This window comes from Neolamprologus brichardi, chromosome 13 (genome assembly GCF_056152115.1).
Source record: "Neolamprologus brichardi isolate AB-2024 chromosome 13, ASM5615211v1, whole genome shotgun sequence".
NCBI lineage: Eukaryota > Metazoa > Chordata > Actinopteri > Cichliformes > Cichlidae > Neolamprologus > Neolamprologus brichardi.
The window spans coordinates 14,216,527-14,241,923 of record NC_142116.1 but is presented as its reverse complement, the minus strand read 5'-3'; the positions used below and the strand labels follow the sequence as shown (position 1 = coordinate 14,241,923).

The following is a 25,397-nucleotide window of genomic DNA, read 5'->3' as shown; positions in this document are numbered from 1 at the left end:
TTCTTCCTTGGAAAAGGGAATTAATCTCCTTTAACTACTTGAACTTAACATTTCTCCCAAGAGTCCTGACAGTGTGGGATTTGCCGTTTGAAAGATGCTCATAGATCTTGTGGCTACTGAGCCTTAGCTTTCACACCCTGTAAGTTAACTCTATGCCTTTCCACCACAGCCATTACAGAGGACTACCTTCCAAGTTTTAAATATTTAAGGAATAAAACAATTTTTTAAAGACAAATGGCATCATGAAAATACCTAAAGACAATCACACAGTCTATTTTATTTCTGTTTCATTGTATTTGATTAAAGTGTCTTGTTTTTGGATAGCCAGTAAGAAATGGTGTCAATCTAACGTTATTGAAGCTTCACTGGCCTGAAGAATGTGCAGTAGTTTCTAGCCTTCAGACATTCCTTATATTCTGACATGCTACTGCCTCCTAGTGGTGGGTTAGTTTATTGGTTTCCTGCTGAAAGAGGCTTACAGTACCTGATATGGGCATGATCGCTTTATATGGCCCTTCAGCCCATGGTAGGGAAGGGAAACTATTTTGAGGGAAGTTTAAGCCTCTTTGGTATAGCCAGGCTTCTCGCGTGTTGCAGTTTGAACGTTTTTTTTTTGTATGTATTGATAAATATGGACTGTTTATCCTCCACGAATGAACAGGAAGAGTCAGTGCTGTGTACACTTGCTGAGGATCTGTGTGTTTAGATTAGCGTAGCATCATATAATCTAATCCTGGCTTGGTTTACTGTCAGTGTTATCCCAGATGAACTGCTCCAGCCTGCCGATTGATAAAAAGCCCCAGAAAGCTGCCCATCCAGGACATGTGACACAGAGGCAGTGCTTGGGCTTGCAAAGCCTCAATTAAGTAAGAGCAGGCACAGAACAGAAAATCTTTTTTTTTTTTGAATGAGCATCTGGCAAGCTGACACATGTGTGCAAGAGGCTTTGGCATGTGCGGGAAAGAGATTTTCTCATACATGAGCACAGCAAGAGAATTTCATTGAGGGTTTTTTTTTTTGGTTTGTTTTTAACATAATTTTTTACATAATACACTTTTTTTTTTATAGAAAATAAATTATTGTGTGTTATAATTGTTGGAGGCCCTTGTGGGGCTTTTTTTCTTGCTCTCACTCAGTGTAGGTGAAGTCTCAGATGTGATAGCGTGAACAGATATTTGTCCACAAAGTCTCACAAAGTGTTAAACGCAAGACAAAAAAAACAAAACAAAAACCGCACAGATGTACAGCATAACACAAACACAGATGCTTCACACTAATTGAGAAAAATGCGTTCTGCAGCCACCTGCATCGCAGCATCACTGTGTGTTTGGTGGCATGTCTGATATTTACAATCTGAAAGCCAAATTTGCGAAGTATTTGTTGATGTTGTCACATCAGTTTTATGTCAAAACACTGGCTGCTATGTTTTGTGTTGTAAGTGCAACACAGCATTTCTGTCTTTGCCAGTCTAACAAATAAACAGTTTCAGTTTGTGGAACTTAGTCATTTGTTTTTATGTACAATTTTGTTTGTTATTGTTAAACAGGTGTGAATCACTGCATCCAAAGCCAATGCGAAAAGGCAAAACACAGTGAGGTCAGTTAGGATTACATGTGTGCAGTATGAATTACGATCCACACCATCAGTTGGATTTTTTTTTATATACTAAAGTGAAATTAGAATACTACTTAAGTAGGCTAACAGTGATATAAACAAAACATATTTAAAGTAGTTGAAGTAAAACTTTCAAGAATCATCTGTATAAATGATATCATAGTATAATACTTATGAATTTATTGATTCATACATTTAAAGCTGCAGCTGTTGTTGACCTGTTGTTACACCATATATGGCTAGACTTCTTGATATATCAGCGAAATAAAACACATCTACAGCTTTAAAATAAATGGGGTGGAGCCGAAACTACAATAATTGCATCCATCATGTAGTGGAGTAAAAACAGGAAGCAGTATAACACCAAGGGGAGTGTTACTTTTTTTCAATAGGATATCAGCTTCTATGAAAACATGATTTGTGGTCATTAAAAAATATGAAATTTAAACTTATGTTGCTAATTTATTTTTCTTAATTAATATTAAGTTTAATATTGTCCATTTGTTCATCTGTTTTATTATTCATTGACATTATTTATAGATGGTCGTTGTTACAACTAAAGAAAACTAAAAATAAACTAAAAAGCATTATTTATATATACATGTATCTGTGTTGCCGCACGACATGACAGGGTGAGGCAGGGCCATCATGGACAGGAGAAACACAATTTTGTTTGATATAATCGTTCAGCTGCTTATCACAAACATCTAATCAGCCACACGACATGACAGTAACTCGGTGCTTTTAGACATGGTCAAGAAAACCTGCTAGTAGCAACTGATCATCATTTAAACACCACAGTCTATCTGAGTATTGTTGGTCAACATGGCCATTCTTTTATGACCACGGTGTACCCATCTTTTGCTTATCTGCTTCCAGCAGAATAACGCACCATGTCACAAAGGTTTCTTGAACACAGCAGTGAGTTCGCTGTACTCAAATAGCCTCTGCAGTCACCAGATCTCAGTCTAATAGACCACCTTTGGGATTTAGTGGAAATTGAGATGTGTATCTTGTGCAGATGACTGTAAATTTAACGGTGTGCTGCTATCATGTTAGTATGGCTCAAAAAGGAATATTTTCTAGCACCTTGCTAAATTTGTGCCAAGAGGCATCAAGGCAGTTATGAAGAGAAAAGCGAGTCCAACTCAGTACTAGCACGGAGTACTTTACAAAGGAGCTGGTGAGTGTATTTAAAATTTGGTGTTGTTGTTTGGGTTTAAAAAAACAAACAGGTTTTTGCAAAAGTACAATATCAGGTCTCTTTCAGATTCCAGCCACATTCTGGGCTATAAACATGAGAAAAACACAGCTTCAGTTGCCAGAGATACAAAGTGATTACTGAGGGTCATGAGAATATAATCTGGATTTTATGTCGTCTTGTTGCTTCCAGCTCTAGAGGGAGTCTTTCCTTTGATTCTGCTAAAATACCTGGAGCTGGAGGATCCATTTGTGTGTCTGTTTAAAAAAAAAAGTTTAAGGAATTTATGCCCTAAACACATGTTTACATGGAAGTGTAGATTCCTTATCTGTAGTCCTAATCTGACAGAGATGGGTTTTGTTTTTGGTTTTTTTTACTTTGTTTTTACTGTCAGACAGAGTTGTTTGAAATTCCGTTGTGAAAACAGGTCTCTCATTTTATGTACGGATTATTGTTTTTGTTCTGCTTTATTTTCATCTCTGTTAATCCCTGGCATGGTTCAGACTTTTTTGAAAGGTTTGACACAGCTGTGTGTTGATGGAGACGTGGCTTTATAGGGGTTAGTAGTAAATCACTAAAAGGGGCAGGAGAAAGGTAAATCTGTTTGGGTTGTGGGGATTAAAGGCACTGTAACAAAAAATGAGAAAAAAACAATTATATTAGAGCTGACATTTTGCTCACAGAGACACTCTGTGATGCGACTGACATGGAAAACCTATACAACTGCAGCTGAATGCACGGAGACCAATGATTTAACATCAACAGAAGCAACATTGTCCTATCAAGGAAGCCTTTCTTTTTAAAGCCTTTTCTTTGGTTATTTTACTAGGAATACTTAAAGACCCTAAATATTTGAGGATTACAGACCTCTTGACCTGAAGTCAAGTCCCAAGTACTGGATTTGGTCCAAAAACAATGATTCCTCCTAAACTGCTTGTGTACCGTCGTACACACAGTGATGTAAATTTGCAAACCCTCCAAGAGACATGGAGGCGAAAGAAGTCTTGTGGCGATCTTTTTCAGAATGGATACAGGGTGAGGCAGGGCCATCATGGACAGGAGAAAAAGGGAAGCCAGACAGGACTTTACTATTCTGTTTGGTCCTGTTTACACATTCTCTCCAACTGGGGTAAGAGCCTTAGGTTAAGTGTAATACGTGAGATTGCTTCATCAGAATCATTGATGTGCCTGTGACAACCTTATATTCGTGGGGTCTGATTGTATAATTTCAGTAGGAATTTTTATCACTGACATAAATCAATGTATGCTTGTTCTCTGGGATTGGACCTGTTATATAAAAAGACAATGAGGCAGTTGCCACATTGCTCTATAATCCATAAGGGACCTGCTCTTTGCACTGACACTCACGGCTTAAAACGTTCCTTCTAACTTGGTTGAATTCATGAAACACCATAATTATTTAGAAAATGTGCTATTTATTTATTTATTTATTTATTTATTGATGTATTATTTTTGTTTTGTTTTCTTGTATGTTATAAGCTACATTTGATGATTTGGATGATGTTGCTCTGTACTGTGCCTAAATGCTGTGGTAACATGTGGGCTGCATCACTAGCTGATCTGCCAACATGCAGAACCTCATGTTGTTTGAACTCAGGACGATGTCTGCACAGGTGCTGTCTCTACATTTCCCTCCTGTCAGTGCATGTTACATGTTGATGTGTCTCTCTGTTCTTCTCTGTTCACGCAGGTTTAAGATTCCTGAGAGCACTAAGATTGATACAGTTCTCAGAGATTTTGCAATTCTTAAATATCTTGAAAACAAGGTAAGAAAAGTGTTTTCTTTTTTTCATTTACAAAACACACACATACCCTGACAATAGAATTTTTACTATTAAGACCAACCTATCACCTAGAGTCTTAAATAAATATGCTTTGCTTATCAGGATATAATACAAATCATCTGGTCCTTATCAGTTCTTAAAATTTAGTAAATATCTTCTCAGATAAACAGCAAGCAGCATAATAATATAGCCACACCATAGTTCACACAAATTAGGCCAAAATACAGAAGCGGTGTATAAACAATTAGGTAAATACTTATTTCTTTCGATATATATATTACACTTACCTTCTTATATATATTAAGAAGGTAAGTGGTGACCAGTTGCCGCTAATCAAATGCACTAACTGATTAATTTAATCATCAGCAAGTGTGAGGACCTCTATAAAAGCACGTATTTTGGCAGTTTGCTGGTCTGGAGCATTCGATGCCAAGACATCAGCAATGATCTTAAAGAAGCAATCCAGTATTCTACAGGGATGAAGGTCATTCACAGCTAGAAGACTTTCAAGACAGTTGGCAATCATCCCAGGAGTGAACATCTCAGCAAAAAAATAAAAAAATAAATAAAAAAGCTACACCTCAGACTCTGCAGCCTGCTAAATGTTGAAGTTCATGTCAGTGCAATTTAAAAAAAAAAAAAAAGACTGAACAAGAGTGGCTTGTTTTGGGCAGATGAAAGCAAGATGGACATGTTTGGGCATAATGCACAGTGCCACATTTGAAAGCCAAACATCAGCTGTCAGCACATTGGAGGAGGGCTGATGCTTCGGGCTTGTGTTGCAGGGACAGGACCTGGGCACCTCGCAATCATCGAGTGGCACATTAAGCAATCTGTATACCCAAGTATTCTGGAGTATAATTTGAGGCCACCTATCCAGCATATAAAACTTGGCCCAAACTGGTTTATGCAACAGGACAGTGATCCCAGAACACAGAGGCAAATTTGCAACAGAATGGCTGAAAAAGAAACAAATACCCCAAACCTAAATGAACTGAAGCAATATTTAAAGAAGAGTGGGCCGAAATTTCTGCACAGTGATGTTTGGGAAATAAATGACGACACAGTGTAATATAAGTGTTCTTCATCTGAGGTTGCATTAACCTAATTTTAAAACCTGGTGGGGATTAAATGATATTTTTTATTATGTTAAACCTTGAACTGAAAGATTGGGGACTTTCTTTTTACCATGAGTGTGTGATGAACACTGTGGTTGATTTGGAGTAAACAAAAGGAAACAATAGATAATAGGGAACAAAATTCTGACATTTTTATTCAACCTGATTTCCTTACGACTATTGTAAGATGTAAAAAAAATAGCTTTGTTATATATATGAATAAAACAAATGTCTTTTTTCTGTCACTGGTATTGGCGCCTTAAATGAGTTTTATTTTTTTTCCACTCTGTGCAGCAATTCCATCAAGCTGGTGAACCTGTGTTCCATCTTCATAAGCACATGGCTCACAGCTGCTGGATTCATACATTTGGTAAGTGGACAGATGTGACGGCCAGAGGCATCCAGAGTTAAATGTTCCAGAAAGAATGATACTGTAGTGAACTAACTGTAACTACCTCACTGACACCTAGCACTTTCAGTGAGTCTGATAGTATGAATAAAGAACCTAAATTAATGGTATTTGCTAGTAAAAAATTAAATTTCTCCAAGTTTAAAACATTGCTGTGTGAAATACTTGATGTCACATGTGGATAGGGCACTATCTGCTGTGCCACTAAAACTTAGGAGGCAGCATAATTAAAGACATTTTAGTGACTTTAACTTTAATGTACATAAAATATATCAGGGATATTAAAGCCAAGCCCTATCTGTGTAAATAGCTTATGTTTATTCTGTAGGGCAAATTTTAACTAACTGTCAGAAAGCAAATAACCTGCATGTTATGTGTGTGAATCATCAGTATTTTCTGAAAGATCAGCTTCGATTTTTATATTAAATTTATGCCTGGAATTTCCATGTGATCTGTATTGAGATTTATTATTTAGACCTGTTATTGAAATCTACTCTTGTTATCTCGGCTAAACTCTCACATGAATCCCATCTGAATGGAGAAATTGGTGACATGTGTCACATTCCAGGACAGGTGAAGCGTTCCTCCTTTTTTTTTTGCACTTCTTGTAGTTATTATCAGCATTTTTTCATGTGATCACGCTGCATGACTTGCTTTTAATCCTACCTGAGATCATTTCTACTAAATTAGATTTCTGCATATATGTCATTTTAATACTGATCACATGTAGGATGCGTGTAAATTGTAAATAGGGTTTTTAACCCTTGGAACTTTCATGTGAACCAAAATTAGGGAGGTGGTATTTTATATTACAAACACATAACATGGAGCATAAAATTGCCTCCTCCTTCACCTTCCCTTTATTCTGATCAAAGTGTTGGTTTCAGTTAAGCCAGGTGCTTTTAAAGTGAAAATCCGTACTCGTGAGATATTAAATGATTTTACCACTAGATGGTAGTCAAGGCTCACTAAATGAAGACGATGTCACAAAGTGAGACGAATGCTCGCACACTTGCAGCTGGATTTAATCAAATCTCAGGAAACTGTTTCTTTTTAGAAAAACTCTGTTTACAAATTGGTTGTGCGAATTGTGTCGAATGATCCTTCTGCATCACTCCCTTGTCAATTTTAGGTGGAAAACTCAGGGGATCCTTGGGAAAACTTCCAAAATTCCCAGTCACTATCATATTGGGAATGTGTCTACTTGCTGATGGTGACTATGTCTACAGTGGGCTACGGGGATGTCTATGCAAGAACCACCTTGGGGCGCCTCTTTATGGTCTTCTTCATCCTTGGCGGTTTGGTAAAATCAGACTTTTTATTCTCCCTATATCCCATTTTCCCTTTAAATTCCTGCCTGCCCCCGTCAATAAACTGTTTAGAACTGTCTAAAATGTCTAAAAATAAAATAAATAAAATGTGATGTTAATATTTGGAATGATCTATACTGTATAACATGTTAGTGTAGTGTTTTTATATTGTTAGAACTATATTGCCTAGACAGTACATGCTATATCTTTGTCACAGTGTAGTTGTATCCTTCTGTTTAGCCTACTGTATCTTGTCTCCTGGAGTCACAGATCATTGTGCTCCTTTGTCTTCTTCCCCCTATGTGTCCTCCCTATATTTGTTTGATTAGATTATAAGCTTTTGTCTGATGATGTTGTTATTCTCTTAAAAGCAGTTGCGGTTTCAGGACACCCCTCCTTCCGTGTCTCTTCCCACAATTCCAACAAACACAGGGGCAGGGAGATGAAGCTTAGGCCAGCCTGAATGTTACCATAGCAACGGCAGCTTCCCACAACCTGCCCTCTTACCTTCCTCTGATCTAACGTCCCGTTGGGCTGACACTAGTACAGTAACTCACATGTAAACACGCATGAACGCAAACACCTGTAAGCACTCGAACACACGCTCGCATACAGAAGAGCGCGCACGCCCTTCGTCTTCGCTCGCAAAGACTGGAGGATTTAGCCAAATTCTGTACAAAGACAGCTATCAGTATGCACTGATGACCTACAGCTGTGTGGATGTGTACCATATTGTGACCATGGTGATAGATTGCAAGGTTTTCTTAGTGCTGCGAGTTCTGGAAGTCTTTAGGCGAATACCTCCGCCTGCTTCCTCTCAGCAGCAGTGGCTTAGCAATGACTCCAGGGTGAAGGTATGCTAAAGCCAAGGATAAAATCAAACTCACATAATGTCACACTATTCCCGGTGATGTAACGGTACATTTTTTTCCAGGCAGTGAAGTATGCTTTTACCGAGCAAGGGCATCTCTGTGTTGCTAACTGTAGATGCAAGCCTACGCGAGTAACACCAGCGAGTATACGCCACTGGTAAGCAGTGAGCTTAAACATAACTCTGTGCTGGGACGACAGGCTGTCAACCTTTGCAAAATGCATCCAGCTCATTTTCTAGCCCAACAAATGAGTCTTAATGTGTTTTGCAGCTGTGGACCATCAGGTGTGCCTATTCAAATCAACCTGCCAGGTCATCTGTGTTTGTTGGACAAAACATGGCACATAGGTTTTTATTCTTCCTCAGCTTTTTTTCAAAGAAAGGTTTTGGGTGTTAATAGCAGACTGACTAGCTGTCAGCTGTAACAAAATTATTTCCCACTAACCAAACCCGTTCTGAACTTTTAAACACTGGGGCTACTTCTTTTTTCCCTCCACTGATTTTTGTGAATTTTAGGGAGTCTCTCCAGGTAATGAGAGCGATGGGAGTTACAGGCTGATATTTTTTTTATATCCTCAGAAATCTGGATTCACGCACCAATCGCTCCACAACCCACTCTGCGCCATACTAGTCTCTTTTTTAGTCTCTTCTTCTGTCTTCTATCTTCTCCTTAGGCCATGTTTGCCAGCTACGTCCCTGAAATCATAGAGTTAATAGGAAACCGCAAGAAATATGGTGGTTCCTATAGTGCGGTTAATGGGAGAAAGTAAGTATTCCAGATGGTTCTGCTGTTTTTCTGTGTGCGGTAGAACCCTCTCTGCATGCTTTTTTCTTTTTTTTCTATTCCATGCATGTAGGCCATGTTTGCTCGCTACGTGCCAGAAATTGCTGCTCTCATCCTTAATCGGAAGAAATTCGGAGGGAGTTATAACTCGACACGAGGCAGAAAGTAAGTTGAAATCCAGACAAGGTGTGGTTGTGTGACTAAGGTACACCTCCAGAAGTTGGTAGTTACTGGGGGTTAGTTAACTTGACTTTTTAGAATGGTAAAGTTTAAACGCAGTTAAAGTAAAGGTACATTATGTCAAGTCACACTGCGTGACTGGAGACCTTGGCCAATAGGACACACATGTCCATGCCCTTTAATTCTCTCTTTCAGTCTTTCTCTTTCTGTCTTCTTCCTCCATCTGCCTTTATCTATCCTCCATTCAAAGCTTTCCTAAAGTCATTTGTGTGCTTTTCATTTTCTTTCTGTGTCCTCCTTGAAACATCCTGTGTTGCGCTTTAATTTAATTTGGAAAATAGAGCTTTCATGACTATTACACTTTAGCCTAACAGGAAACTAAGCTGTGGTGCTTCTATTTAATGTAACGTGCCCAGTGTGTCTCATCAATACAGGCTAGCCTACAGGGATGAATTAGGATCCAAATCAAAAAACAACAAAACAGTCATGAAATCCCTACTATCCGCTTTTGAAGCATTTCCTCACAAGAAAATAGAAAGATTTAAACATCTGCAAGTGCATTATTATTGGTGGTCTTTTTTTTTTTTAAGAATCATCAATCTCAATGAGCATTGCAGGATACAATTTCTTTTTTTGTTTTTTTGTTTTTCTCTTTACTTTTGCTTTTTTTTTTTATTATTTGCATTTTTTTTCCTGCTTGAATTAGTTTTGCATGCTTTGTGGAATTACTTTTTTCCTTAACTGCATCATATCGGGCATGTTCTCTATGACCTGCAGTCTTGTGGCTTTGTCATTAATTGCTAAATGGATGATAAAGTCATCCTTCTGTTGTCTGTCATTGCTAGCATCGCATCATCAATGCTTGACATTACTCTGGCCCTGATCTTCAGTCAGCTCCCACACCCTGAATGCTGGATGCCTCGTTCCCATTGGAGGCTTTCAATTGCTTTTGGCTTGCTTTGCCTGCTTGGTTCGTTGATGCCCGCCTGGTTCTTATGTGTGTGTGGTGGTGGTGATGGTGGACTTTGTCTCTGGAGGCTCTCATATTTATGTAAATGTGCGACTGCCCTCTCGCAGCCGAGGCTCCAGTACACTGTGAAGTATATGTGACACTGTGGACATTATAGTGTTTGTACAAACGTGCCACAATACTTATTGTGAAGTTCTCTTCTCCTCTTCCCTCCTTGTGGCTCAAACCTTGCTAATATTCAGCACACAGATTTATATTAATCTAAAAGGAGCGTATACAGAACAGGGAGAGTGCTCTTTTCATTGTCCTCTGTCTCTTTTCTTCTAATTTTGTACGGCAGCCAGCATCTGCTACTATCTGCTGTCTACTCTTTCTCACTCTGTTTCTCTTTCCAATCTCACCCCCACCAGTTTCAGTCATTCTGTTCAGCGGAGCAGATTCTGAGGAGTCAGCAGTAGAACAAGACGTTAGGGGGGGGAAAAAGCCTTTGTGCAGTAATGTTTGCCTGTCATTGAGATAAGATTGATGAAATGTTATGTTTGGCCAGTGACCTCAACCCAGGCTCACAGATGGGCGCTGAGAGAAGCCCTTGTCAAAATCGTGGATAGTTTCTCCAACACACTTTATTTTCTCCATCCACACCCCCCTTCCATGTCTCCTTCTGGTTAGAGTGCGAACATATTGTAACAATCGGAAGATATTCATCAAAGACTCAAGAGTAGCTACAGACTTTTACATTCTCATTTGGATATGTGCTTATAGGACGTAATGCAAATGAAAAAGTGGTTTGCCATGTGGATTTAGGATTTTCATTGGGCTTCAGTGCATTATCACCTCGCAGCTATCAGCCCACAATCCTCCAAATCTTGGAAATAAGATTAGGGGATTACACGTATCTGACTGATTACAGAGCTCACAAACAATGAAGTCATGATACATAGTGAAGTTTATTAAATGTAGCCCTCATTTCATCTCTGGGCCTGGCTGCTGTCATTTGAACCAGGCCTTCAAAACTTATTTGGAAGTGAAAGGTACTCACATTGGATCTGAACTGGATTTCTGTTTCATGCTAGCGTTGCTTATAGTACTCTGTGTAGTGTAGCATACACCCGTGAGCGTAATGACAGCTCTCAGCTTGTGTGCGCTGATATAATAATGACAAGTGTTGCGTTCTGTTGGCGCCCACTGCACTCGGGGCTCTGTGGTTTCCATTATGACTCTATGGTTTCCATTAGCCCCAACTTCAAGAGAGGACTTGGCATGAAAACTGGCTTCAACCCTGGCTGAACTCTGACACACAACTTTGAAAGTCCTCCATCGAGGCTACAAACTTGAAGCGTGCAGACTCGGAGACTGTCAGTGTCAGGAATTAACACGTATTTGCATATTCACAAAACATGCACTTAGTTGAGGTTCCAACACAATTTCATATAATTACACAATGACAAAATGCACTAAGTACGTTATGTCTGTGAGCTTAATTTGATTGGCTAGTGTTGGTAACATCTCACCTAGCTGATTCTTGGCATTAAACACAGGAGATGGTGTTTATTCCTCCCTTTCTTTAAGTTCCCTGAAAGGTGATACACCAAAAAAGGGAACACAGATTTTGAAACTGCAACATTTTCATAAAGATGATTCTTGCAGTAAGTTTCATCACCCTAAGGATTAGAGCAGTACCAAGTGAGTGACCTCTGTTGCTGACGTTTGAGCTCTGTGTTTGTTCGCTGTGTATTAAGTGTATCCCCAGTGACATCCTGAGATGTTTCCTGGCTGCATGTTCTTGTGTGCATGCTCTGTAAAAACCATTGCATTGATTAATGTGACTGTGTGCCACACCTTTTTTAGTTTCTGGGTTGTTGTCTATGGTTTCTTGTTAAAAGAAAGAAACCTATTCCCTTAAAGTGCTATGTTTATTTGTTTTCCTTTGATTCTTTCTGTATATGTCTAGCTAAAACTGTACTGCACAATCAGGTTGACTAAAAAGGGAGGTATTTAGTTTTTGGGTAATTATAAATGGTTGAATTATCTTTAATATTTTCCCCCCATGTCCTGTTTAACTAGCTTATGATCTTGGTATTCAGTTTGATGCCTTTTTTGGCACAGAGATAGAGAGGGAAACAAAGTAGAAGCAGGAAACTTTTAAGGATATCAAGTGAGTATTTCCATCTTAAATATAAGGACCTAAATTAGTGGCGTGTTCAAGATGTGGAAGAAAAATTTGCTTGCCTGATTAAAAACCTATTTAGAAAAATGCACATGTCACGGAGATGCATTTACACTTCCAAGTTTGTGCTTAAGATCCACAACCTCCATTGAACCCACATGAATCAAACAATTTGCCTTAGAAATCTTTAAACTTCCTCTACCCTCGGACGAGCATCGGGATACTTGAATAGGAAAACATGACTAATTGTGTGTGTGGGTTTTTTTTTTTCTTTTTCTTTTAACATTTCATAAAATGAGAGACTTCTTGTGCCAGATACTGCTGGCTGCCCACAGACATCCCAGCTCATCAGCTTGTAAGACCACACGGCCCTTTGCTCAGCTCTGGCCAACCATGCAATCACGACTGCTCATTAGATTCTCTTAAAGGACAGACGCAACATCTGCGAAGAACATTATATCCTGTAACATCCACAAACTGTCATTCCCTCAATATGCCCGTCGCATTACTTTGCCAAGTCCACATCAGTTCAGGTACAGGACAGAAGAACACTCAATGATCTGGACTATGGTTCTCATCTAACATCAATAAATATCCTTGTTCCCTTTAAACCTGCCAAACTGATTCAGGTTTCAATAATGCTTTATACAGCTTTAGACATCAACTTTAAAGGCCAGTCTGTTCACCACGACTCCCTTCTTGTGTGTAAGCGCTTGATAATAGATTGATAATAGAAATCTGTCCTACAAATGTACATGGATGATAAGAAATTGGACTTCAAACAAATATGACCACCAAATTTTTTTTTCTTTATTTTTGGAAAAAGTAACTCAATACACCTTGTGTTAAGTGCAAAGCTGTCCAGTACCCAGGCACTCAAAAACTAAAGTGGTTCAATTGTCTCTTGGCACATCAAGTGGTGGATAAGGCCATTGTCATTACACAGATTGCCTTACAGGTCTCCATAGGGTAATTAGGGTGTCTGCCGAGTGTCCACACTAATCTATGTCAGTATTCGGTCTGGGTTTTACTGTGCAAAGCTTGGCAATAAGACTTCACAAATGACATTTAGCAGTAAGTCCAGCAGAGTAGCTCAGCTTACCATAGTGCAAATTAATCTTATGAAGGGTTTTAAATCCACATTAGCGTGATTGAATTAAATCAGAATTATTGAATGCTTGTGCTTAAAGTCCCTTTAATACCAACAGCCATGACTATGACTTGATTAGGAAGAAAAAATGAGATAAAGTAGTAAGATAACCTAATATAACAGGATAAAATGCAATGGAAATATGTAAAATAAAGGCAATGTTTTTTTATTAACACCAATATTTGAATTCTTAGATTTAGGATGTTAAAATATTCGAGTTACAGAAGCACCACAAGTTTATTTGCTGGGACAATGTCCATCCAAACTGCCCCGAGTGTCCTTAAAGTTGGCATAAATATGAAGCTGACCTGAACTTGATCGCTTTATATTGTCGTCAGAAGATAAACAGGGACACAACCTCAAACCGTTCCAAACCCTTCTCACTCCCTTACGGCTGTAATCAGCCCCGTACAGCTTCTGACAGATCCCTCTGCTGTAATGCACTACCGAATCCTGCCAGAGACCTGTCAAAAACTCCGAGGCCCTGTTTACAATTCTTGTCAACCACAGGCCTCCAAATCATTTTGAGAGTTTTAGTAATGCTCTGTGTAAAAGCACAAGCATATTGATGTACATGTCTTTGTCAACATCTATTCAGCTCACAAAGGGGCGGTTTGGCTGAAGGGACAATTTTTATTATTGAGAACGGATGACAGTCCAACCACTGTGGGCTGTGTGATTATATCTTAGATTTTTTTTTTCAAGTGGTCTCGAGTTGAGTGTTTGATTGTACTTGTCGTGCAGAATTTAACCACTTTCATTGCATCGAGGAAAATATTCACTTTTATGGCAAAAATGATAATTCGGTTAGTTGTTTGCTTTGAAAAGACATTTCTTGACATGTATATATATTTTTTCAGTCTTTATTTGAGTTAGATGTTAGAGTGCTTTGGTTTGACTGATTATCTCTGGGAGACATGCCAGTGTCTGCAGTGATTTATGTTGCCCACTCAAGATGATTTCTTCACCCCCCTCCCCTTTTCAGGCACATTGTGGTCTGTGGTCATATTACCCTCGAAAGTGTCTCCAACTTCCTCAAAGACTTCCTACACAAGGACAGGGATGATGTCAATGTAGAAATTGTTTTTCTCCATAAGTAAGTTAATTTTGTCTTTCTCACCCTTTGTAGCTTAGCAACAAACGAACTATTGCATAGTAGCTATATTTATGTGCTAACCCATCTTCTTTTTTTTAGTATTTCCCCTAATCTTGAGCTGGAAGCCTTGTTCAAACGCCATTTTACCCAAGTAGAGTTCTACCAGGGATCGGTTCTCAACCCTCATGATCTGGCCCGAGTGAAGGTACCGGCTGGTGGCGAGACTCCTGGAGTGATGAAAATCCTTAACATTTTTGACAGCTGTTGTTGAACTTAAGAGTAGAAACATTTTTCACAGATTAGCTACAGTTGTGTGCGTCACTGATTAGCAGGCTGTAAACGTATTACTATATAAATTCAGCTGACAAAGAGAGTAAAGGAAAAATGCAGAAGAATGATAATCTAATGATATCCATTTCAATTTTTTAACCAAAATATATCAGGACAGAAGAAATAAATAAAATACTTTTTTTTTTTTTTGTTGAGCAGATTTAAACCATCTGGTATATTGGATATTTTTTTTTTATTAAATACAGACGTGCACTTTAATGTTGTCATATTTGTTTCTTTGGTACTTTACACATAGATCGAGTCAGCAGATGCCTGCTTAATCCTAGCCAACAAGTATTGTGCAGATCCTGATGCTGAAGATGCCTCCAACATCATGAGGTAGTCTCTCCTCTGGACAATCAGTAACAACTGGCTTGCAGAGGTGTTACGTTTCCTTGCTCACTTTATCTGCCTGTTTTTCAAAGGGTCATTTCCATCAAGAACTATCACCCCAAGATCAGAATAATCACACAGATGCTGCAGTATCACAATAAGGTGAGACGTTTCGGTGCCCTGTATTGTGTAGTGTATGTTTGCTTCGCTTCATCTTGGCCGCTCTCCAACCTTCCCTCACAGAAAGATTATGGCTGCAGTAAAATGGCAATCCTGTCAGCTTGAGAGCTATGTGGTGATTTTAAGGATTCATGGTAACTTTGACATATAAGTGACTTTTTAAAGCATCCACTCGCTCAGCTGCTTACATGCTGTGCATGCTCCTGAAGAATGGACCTCACTTTTTTTAAATGAAGAATTAATAGAGCAGCACTTAGCATGGTAAATAGTATTACAGGAGAAAAATGTGAGCTTTTGAAAATGGGTCTTTTTATATTTAATAATTGAGTGTCTGAATCACTGCATCTGTCATATGACATGGCAAGGAGATATGCAAATATGTATATATTTTTTTTTAAATTCCTGTGTATGATGCCCTTTATGTATGGAAACTGGTACACTAACTGAGACTTGTACATTGTAAGTGATTTACCCAGGATGCTAACTTTTTCTAGTAGTTAGCTGACTTTAGGAAAGGAACAGCTCTACATTTTTAGGATAAGCTAGTTAGTTTTTATTTATTTTATTGTATGCTAAGCTAACTGGCGGTTTATTGTAACTGTTTAATTTAATTTGCATTCACATGTTTGCATTTCAGCTTTGAACTAATTGAGGTAGATCATGTTAATTAGTGGACTTTTGTTATCCTGAATGTTGGATTTCAGTACCACCTCATAAAGCCAAGCTAGCTTACCCCAGTTTCCAGTTTTTATGCTAACTCAGTCCCCAGTTCAAGCAGATATGAGGGTTGTATTAACTTTATCTGTTCCAAAAGAAACGTGACTCATATATTCAGTTTTCTGTGTTTCTGACCTCTCTAACTTTCATGTGATGAAGGCCCATCTACTGAATATTCCAAGCTGGAACTGGAAGGAGGGTGATGATGCTATCTGCTTGGCAGAGCTGAAGGCAGGCTTCATTGCGCAGAGTTGTCTGGCCCAGGGCCTGTCGACAATGCTAGCCAATCTCTTCTCCATGAGGTCCTTTATTGAGGTAACAGAGTGGACTATTGACGAATGATTTCTCACATTGCATTTTTTGCACATGAGGTGATTTATTAAGGGATTATAGTCTAAATAAGAAGGTTCTCTGCTGACACATGGACTAGGTCTGTCAAACAGTGCATTCCCTAAAAAAAAATTGACATCTCTGTCCAGAGACGGTCTTCCATTAGTGTGTTTTCAGTCATTCTGGCACATCATATTTTATTGTGTGACATGTCATGTGGAATCTGTTCAGTGTTCTCTGCGGCTTAGAATTGAAGACGTGCTTGCTTCTATCAAAAAACTTCTCATGTCATAAAGATGATAGATCAGCTTATAATGACCAGGCTGATGTTGTGCAGTGGGACATCTGCTGACCAGATTAGGCTGCTTTTGGAAGGAAAACTGTTCTTTTTTTCTTACTTTTTTTCTTAACCAACACATGTGACATTTCCCTGTTTAATTTTTTTTTTTATCAGATCGAGGAGGACACATGGCAGAAGTATTACCTTGAAGGAGTGGCTAATGAGATGTACACAGAGTATTTGTCCAGTGCCTTTGTAGGCCTCTCCTTCCCCATGGTCTGCGAGTAAGTATCACTCTTTGATCAACAAGACCACTCTCAATGGTAGGTAGCTTAAAAAAATAAATAATGCAAAGTAAGAATGACAAAAAAGAGGAGTGTTGGAATGTAAGGCTGTAGATTTTAACGGTTTTTGAACACATGAGTCATCTGCTTATATCCTGCTCTTCTCTAATGAGTGCACTTGTTTTACAGGCTGTGTTACGTGAAACTGAAGCTGTTGCTTATTGCCATTGAATTCAAGTCTGAGCAGAGAGAGAGCAGGTTGGTATAGCGGATCTTTCCCGGAGCATCTGATACAGCTGTGATAACAGTGAACTGCACTGTACTTTGCTAAAAGTAGATCTTCTAATAAGATATCTCGATTTTTCTTTTCCTCTCAAGTCCTCTTTGCAGCTTGTTATCTATGCAGTTGATATTCACTTTTCAGATCAATTTGGTGAACACTTGAGCATTATTGTGTCACCATGAGGTACTTCCTATAATAAATAATTCAGTATTTATTTTTTTCTGAGCTATTATCCTCTTTGACAAGCAAATAAATGGGATTGATATTGGCCAAGGATTCGGGTCACAAGCTTTTACGTAAACCTTGCAGGTATGCAGGACAAAAAAACCTTGAAATGTGGTTAAACTGTGATTGGTTTCAGAGAAGTACTAGGTACTGCACTGGATTAACTTCATGTTCACGGTCCTTTTTCAGACACAAACTTCACACCTAAATAACAAATTTGCTTCACGTTTAAATTTCACGTAATGTGTCTCCTGCACTTTTTACTGTGCTCCTGCTCTGTCTTTATGATTATCACTAACTCTACATGAGTGCTGGTTTTATCACCGATAACGACACAAAATGCATTTTTTCAGTAGTCTCAATTTGCCAAATCCCACTCACCCTTCCCCATTCACCTGTGTCAAATGTTTGTGTACTAACGAGGTTGCATGGTTGATTTAATATTAATTAAAGATGATGTAAATTCTAGTTGATACTAATTGAATATACTTTATATAACCCAGTGGGCTAAATTGTGTCCGTGGTCCAATCACTTTCAAGGTAGTTGAGCTTTTTCGTTTACGTTTTTTCTTTTTGTACATTTTATAGTGACACCCTAGAATATTTTATTTATACTTTCAAACCTTTTATAAAACATATTCTCTGCCCTTTATGTACTTTTTGTAAAAGATGAATAACTTCAAACACTGTTTTTTCTTCATTTTTATGACTTTGAGTTGCAAGGCCCTCAGCATTGGACAAAAGACAAAGTTGCATCACACGCTGCCATATAATGAAAGCATAGCTTGTAAATGGGCAGAGAAGCATTAGCAACAGTTATATTCTCCTCTTCTTTTATATTCATGATAACTGTTTGATTTGAGATTTTTTCTTGTTGTTTGCAGAAGCCGAAAGCGGTATGCCCTCTACCTTATCTTACTTCCAAAGTTCCACCCAATCGTCACCACTTTAAAGCTTCTGACTTTGGGAGTTTCCCCAAGGATATTTTTCCAAACACTATCTCACAGGCCTCTTTTTCTAACTCCTTTTTTATGGTGTCCCTTGTGCTTAATGCACTAACTTCTTTGCAGGCAGAGAGAGGATAGATAAATTGGACATGTTTGTAGAAGTGCTGTTTTCTTTTCTTTTTTCTTTTTGTCTTTGCTGTTGTCGCTGTACCAAGGCCAAACACTCACCCTCTCCATATCTACCTCTTATTTGATCTTTTCATTTTTGTCCTCAAGCAAACTCCTTTGCTCCTTTAGTTTCTTTCTCTCACACTTTCAGTTCTTTTTCAGTGTCGCTCAGTCGTTACCCTACTGTATCTTAGCTTTGACGAGACACGTTTTCCACTCATCGGTGTTTAAAAGTCTTCACCAGAACAGTACAGTGAGGAGTTTCTGTATGCATATCTCAGACATCATATATGGTGTTGATAGACAACTACAACTTTGGATATAATCTTTAAATAAAATGACTGATTACATGCCACTGCTGTAGGCGGTGATTGATATAGCAGCATGTTTTGGTTTTTTTTGTTGTTTTTCATGGTTTTATTATACCAGCAGCACCTCACCAATCTTTGTTTTTTCATGATTTTTTTAAGACACTAGAAAAGGCATGGAGCTGTTGATTTTGGATAGCATTGGGTTTATCCAAACCTGAAGTTTTATTTATGTGGCCCTCATTTCACTCTTGCATTCCATCACCTTCTCATGTCCTCATTCCCAAATGTGTATCCATCTGTGCATGTATGCGCGTCTGCGTATGTGCTATCACCTCGGAAGGGAGAGTTTGTGTTTTGAGTGTGTGTGCGCGTGCGGAGTTTTGTGCGTCTCAGCCACCGTGTACAGTCATGCTCGTGCGTCTCTCGAGTAGATGTTCTTAAGTGAGGTCACTTCCTGTCAGTTTGGTGTTTGAGAAACAATCCAACTGCACAGAAGTTACTGCAACCGTCTGCATCTACGTACCTGTCCCTATACCTGTACTGCAGTGGCTATGCCTTTCTGTTTTATTATTGTCCTCTTCATACTGTTTGGTAACTGCATGCTACGACACTATCACATAAAGTGTTTGATGCTTGCCTTGTTGCTCACAATATGAGGTTTTGATGCGTCTTCTTGGCTTTTATTCACCAGTTTGCACACGACTCAAGAAAAATGTCTTGGATAGTTACACCTGTAAAATCTCAGATTTGGGCAGCAATGTTTGTGGAACTGTCTTGATTTGATTGGTTTCTTTGTTTTATTTTTGACTAAAACAGCATGCCAGGTGTAATGCCTGTTAACTTCTCTGGGGGCCATTCAATCTGAGCGTATGTTAGGTGCTATTTTACTTCTTGCAGTATGGAAAGAAAATTCTGATCTGCATGACTGGTGCAATTTGATCACATCCCAATATGTATATGGATTCAATTGCTCCCTTAATAGTTTTTTTAATTTCCTCCCTAATGTAACCTTTTTCCAGAGCTCAGAGGAAAGATGTTGTGTGATAATATACTTGTTCCCTTCTCCCCCGAATCTAGACCTCACATACTCTTTCAAAATGAATGACTAAAATGCCGAGAATAGTTATTACACGCGTAAGTGTGAATCAAGTTGGTAACACACAATCAGTCGAGCTTTTCTCGTTTATCAATGTTGCAAATTTACAAAAGCTTAAAATGTAAACAGAGCGGCGAATGAGACAAAAAAAAAAGAATCAAGATCATCTTTCGTCTGGGCTTGTATTTTGAAAGAGTGACCCTTAAAGGTTTGTGGGTACAGTGTTTTGATATCTTACTTCACACTCACTTCATTGATGATTGTTGCCCACAGGTAACCATTAATGACCGGGGTGTGTGTGTGCGTGTGCGTGTGTGCATATTTGTGTGTGGCGTCTACTTTTTGTCTTAGTCTAATTAATGGGGAATGATACAGCCAATCACTTAAAGTACCCTTGAGTATTAAACCAAATCCCACTTTATCACAAAAGAAGCAAGTAATTATTATTTATTACAGTAACACATTTCTTTTAAATCAAAATATAATGAAAATGATTAAAGCAGTTTGTACTTAACTAGACATGCATTGCAAGTATTTGTAATGGAGCGACACATTTGGACCAGTCTTACTTTCCCCTAGCAGAGTCTAGAGCAGACTCAACTGTAAGAATTAGCTTAGTATAATAAACAGAAAGAGCTGTTCATTCCCTTGCATTCCACTGTCAAGTACTAACTGAGATACACCTACTGGACATTCTCTGTACGACAGCCGTGTCTCAGTGGACATCATAACATCTGTTCTGACTAGATGACTGCATTTGAGTGCTGAGACTAAAACCACTCCATGGCCATAATTTTAATTCTTTCTGCCCTCGTCCCTCTACTTGTATCTCTCTGTCCCTCTCTTCCACCCCCGGGGCAATCCAATGCCACCTCGTAGAGAAAAGAATTAAAATTCAATGTGCGATCATTACTGTTGTACATTTTTGTCCATCCGTGTGAGTATCGCATCAGCAAATTGCCTCAAATCAGGAGCAAGTGTGTTTGTGGTAACTTACAAGACACACGTAACAAAAGGGAGAAAAAAGATCCTTTTTGGGAAGGATAATGTGTTTAAAATGATGCAAAAAAGGAAGCCCGGCAAAGTCCAGATCCAATTTTAGGGCTTCAACAAGTGTGTGTACCATTCCTCTTGATTAGCATGTTGTGTGCATGAATTTTGTGTATGTCCAGATGTTAATGAGCATTATTTGTCTGTATGTCTTTGATTACCCAGCATTCTCATCAACCCGGGCAACCATGTCAAGCTGCAGGAGGGAACACTGGGATTTTTTATCGCTAGTGATGCCAAAGAAGTAAAAAGGTAATTGGGCCATCCTGCCAAACGGCGGGGTCACTAACCGTGTCAGTTGACAAATGAATAGGAGCGCTAAAGATGTTTACTGTGTCACTTTTAGAGCATTTTTCTACTGCAAAGCTTGTCATGATGACATCACAGACCCCAAACGGATCAAGAAGTGCGGCTGCAAGCGACGTGAGTAGCTGTGCCTTTATTTTGCCCCACTGGCACCCTTCCTTCCCTTCCTTCTCACTCCAAAAACCAACCTATGGGTCTCGTCTTTCTCTTTATTCATAGGTGTGCACATGGTTATTATGCCTTTCATTGTGTTGCTGTTCTTCTTGTACTCTGAATCTGTGTTTTAAACATTATATTGCCATTATACTCTTAGGAAAGTGTTTGATATTGGTCCCATTTGAGCTTCCATAACCCCCATTATAGTATGATCATAAGTCAAAGCACTTTTGTTTCTTTGTCAAAATGTAGCTTTTGCCATTTTTAAATGTCTGTTCATCTTGCTTTAACCACTGAATCACCACTTTATTTGCACAAACTGAGACTGCATTGCAGTGAATGAAATGCAAAGTGGTAACATGTAAGTAGAAAGCGTAAGAGTCTAAACCAGGCTTGTTTCGCATTTGAAATATTAGAAAGTAGAACAGATCCACCAAGTGCCCTATGTTGCAATTATAAAGGATGGGTTCAGGTTCTGCCAGTGCTTTACCTGCTTCACCTAGTTTAATGAAATTCAGCCTGGTAGTTTCTGAGCACTGATCACATGCTGTGCCTCAGCCTCAGCTTGGTGGAGGAATTAGGAAACATGTCCTCTTACTTACATACGAATGCTCTCAGTGAAATATTTTAAGGCTGTTTCATTCTTCTCAATTGTTTTAAGGTCACAAATGGTTTGGATAGGGTTGCTAGCTGTTAATTTTCTAATTTAGCTATGCAAACACCCACATCAAATCAATGAAATGTTTTATGCAGATACAACATTACCATTAAGGCAGGAAAAGCACGCAAATACATCCTGACCTATGTGCAGAAGATACTTGTCAGAATGTGTTAGCTGATGGATAAATAATTCAGGTTAATATTCTATGTTTCCATAAAAGGTCACAGGCTGTTACGGTGAGCAGTCCGTTACAGACATAGCCTGGTTTTAAAATAGGTACCCTCCAGTTCCTTCTTTTGTCTGTGCCATTTCAATTATTCAGACGCTTTCTGCTCTGTCAACGCAATAGAATCAACAGGCTTTTCACACTCTAGTTTTATTTACCACAACTATTTACCTCTGTTTGCTTTCCTGAGACTCAGCTGATGGCGTTATGTTTTATCTTATTACATTTGTTGCTGACAAGAGAGTTGCATTAAAAAGATGACAGTTCCATTACTGTAATGGAATTCTGTCCAACTGTATGTTCTGTTCTGTCATGTTTTGTTCTCTTCTGTTGTTTTTTCCCATGTTTCTTTATGACCAGTGACACACTTTTGATGTATTTCCTTCCCTGCTGCCATTGGAAAACACCACTTTATTTTAACTACTCACTGGTAGTGATTTATTGTGAGTAAAATGAAAATGGGTGTCTAATTACCCAGAGTGCAGTGCAAGTGTTTTTTTTTTGTTTTTTTTTAATTTCTCTTCCTTTTCAGCAAATAGTATATTGTATCTATGTTGCATGTTACCGGTGTAGCTTCTGCATCCCTCTCCTCGCCTCCCATTTCTACACGGTGCTCAGAACAAACTGAATCCAAAACAGCAGATATTGAACTCGCACCAGCATCAGGCCTCTGCTCCTCAGTGGCTCAGCCGGCTGATGATCTGATTTGTTGGAGATGACAATTAAATAAAGCGCTACACGATTGGATGCGGCCGATGAGGTGTGCAGTTTTTGCTCACTCTTTGATCATCAAACCAAACACGTATTTGGCATTTAAAAGCCAATCTGCTGCGAGTCTTGTGTCATTACATGTGATTAACCTCTTTATAGTGTATTTGCTCAGAGAAAGAACAGAAGAATAAAAATCTGAGATGTCGTACATTAAAAACAGATTTAGAGGAACTAACACACGGGGGAAAGATCTACTGCTATTTAAAATGATCTGCTTTCTGTCAAAGGAAGTTTTGTGTGGCAGAGAGCAGAAAACGTCCTTCTGGGATGTTCTTCAAATCCCGTCAAGCTACGTTGCCAAAACACAATCAAAACAATCTGGTCTCCCCTTTTACCCCCCTTTGCTGTGATCTCAGCCCCTTTATAAACTCCGGGCCCTGGCCCAGCCTGGGCTGATGTTTCAGAGATCACTGGTTCTTTTCAGAACTGCACGAGCCTTGTGCCTTTCAAACACAGACTGTCGTTGGGCCATTTTGTTTAACTTGCTTTACTGGGAGACAAGTCTAGGATTAATACGCGGCATTGTCATAATTTTCAGTTCCCACTAGATGGTAGTGCCGTGCCAGAGTCTTGTGCGGTAATAGATATCCATAGTTAAATGATGATGTCTGTAGAGGAAACTCTAATCCCCTGAGACCTGTTCAGCAACATTGCAAGGATCAGATGGGTGCCTTTTTGTTTTAGGATAATAAATCAGTTTGTACGGCTTTACAGATTTATCATCCTTATCATGTTATTTCACATTGTTTTTATATCCATATGTTACAATATAAAGCAGGGTATGGTGAGGGGTGTGCACTTGTGTACAAAGTTGGCTTTTTCAAGAAAAAAAGTATTTGTTTTGTCCACTTTTATGTGCCCCACTCTGACAGGATACTGCACTCTCTGTTAGTTATTGCTCAAAGGTTCACCTCTTGAGCCAACAGTATCCTTTTTCCTTGCACTGTTGCTGAATAAGGAGGCTTTAGGTGGATATCAGAATGTTGCTTTCTGTGGGACATCCTTCATATTCAACATAGCACCCTGAAAGCTTCTGTTTACAGAATATTAGTGGTTTGTAGGCGGTAGTAGCCAATCAAGCCCACACAGACAGTTGATCAGGGTCGCTGCTATGTTGAATCTTCAGTTAGGAATGCCCTGAAATGGACACCTTGTCATCTTAAACCAGAATCTAGGTATTTGTGAAGTCAGAAGTAAAATACATTGTCTTTGTGTGTGTGCGTGTGTGCGTGTATGTGTATGTGTCTCGTGTCTTTCATTGCTCCCCTTCCATTTGTCAGAAGTCTACATTGTGGCATACACGCTCATGGGCTGCTGTTATTAGGTACACATGTGACGCTAAATGCAGACCAATACAACAGCTCTGCCATAGAGTCTACTTTTATTTCAATTCTTCATCTTACTGCATTTGTCCACTTGATTACATGCAAAGAGGGTTAAAGACATGTTTACAGGCCAGAACGTGACAACTCACGTTTACTTGAAAAATAAAGAAGCCTCGTAAAAGCAGAGTTTACAGCAGAGCTGTTGTATTAGGTTATGTTAGATTTCACATGTGTACCTAATAAAGTTGCCAGTGAGCCCACATAATATGTTCCAAGCGCCCAAACAAAACCACCGAAGCAAAGAAACTTCAGCATGACCTGACGGCCTCACTGCACTTGTCCGCCATGTTCCCAAAACTGTTTCATTACTGTGAACAGTTATCTGTGTACTTCTCCTTGTTGCCAGGACTTAAGCTACATTTCCTGCATGCTTTCCACATTCTAGTAAGGCACATATGCATGTCACAGGATACAGCAGTCCCTGATGCATTCATCTCATGGGATATGATCTGTGTTTCCCATTCTTTCCTTGGCCAGGAGCTGAAAACATATTACTTCATTCAAGGTCTTATTTTCCAATGTGAGTCAGAGTCAAAGATGCTGAAAGCATCTTTGTAAAGGTGCCAGACAGTATTAGTCTGCTGTCTGTTTACACCTTGGCAATGAGAGAATGGGGACCAGGGACTGTTTCTGTCCAGAGTCACAGCAATCTAGAGATGCTACTCTGGGGACTTTCACTCCCG

At 39.0% G+C, this 25,397-nt stretch overlaps 1 protein-coding gene across 6 annotated transcripts in view; it reads left to right on the top strand.

The window, feature by feature from the left end:
• Window positions 1-25,397, top strand: part of kcnma1a (potassium large conductance calcium-activated channel, subfamily M, alpha member 1a) — a 146,679-nt gene that overhangs the window by 85,836 nt on the left and 35,446 nt on the right. For 5 of the 6 annotated variants that reach the window (XM_035904692.2, XM_006783790.3, XM_087850196.1 and 2 more), the window contains exons 6-18: window positions 4,527-4,602; window positions 6,033-6,108; window positions 7,280-7,450; window positions 9,003-9,094; window positions 14,565-14,675; window positions 14,775-14,880; window positions 15,262-15,344; window positions 15,431-15,500; window positions 16,395-16,550; window positions 17,020-17,129; window positions 17,319-17,387; window positions 21,375-21,461; window positions 21,556-21,632. In XM_035904692.2, the coding sequence (XP_035760585.1) occupies window positions 4,527-4,602; window positions 6,033-6,108; window positions 7,280-7,450; window positions 9,003-9,094; window positions 14,565-14,675; window positions 14,775-14,880; window positions 15,262-15,344; window positions 15,431-15,500; window positions 16,395-16,550; window positions 17,020-17,129; window positions 17,319-17,387; window positions 21,375-21,461; window positions 21,556-21,632 (1,284 nt within the window). Of the gene's footprint in view, window positions 1-4,526; window positions 4,603-6,032; window positions 6,109-7,279; window positions 7,451-9,002; window positions 9,095-14,564; window positions 14,676-14,774; window positions 14,881-15,261; window positions 15,345-15,430; window positions 15,501-16,394; window positions 16,551-17,019; window positions 17,130-17,318; window positions 17,388-21,374; window positions 21,462-21,555; window positions 21,633-22,992; window positions 23,002-25,397 lie in introns of all 6 variants that reach the window. The other variant, XM_087850197.1, reaches the window with a different exon arrangement.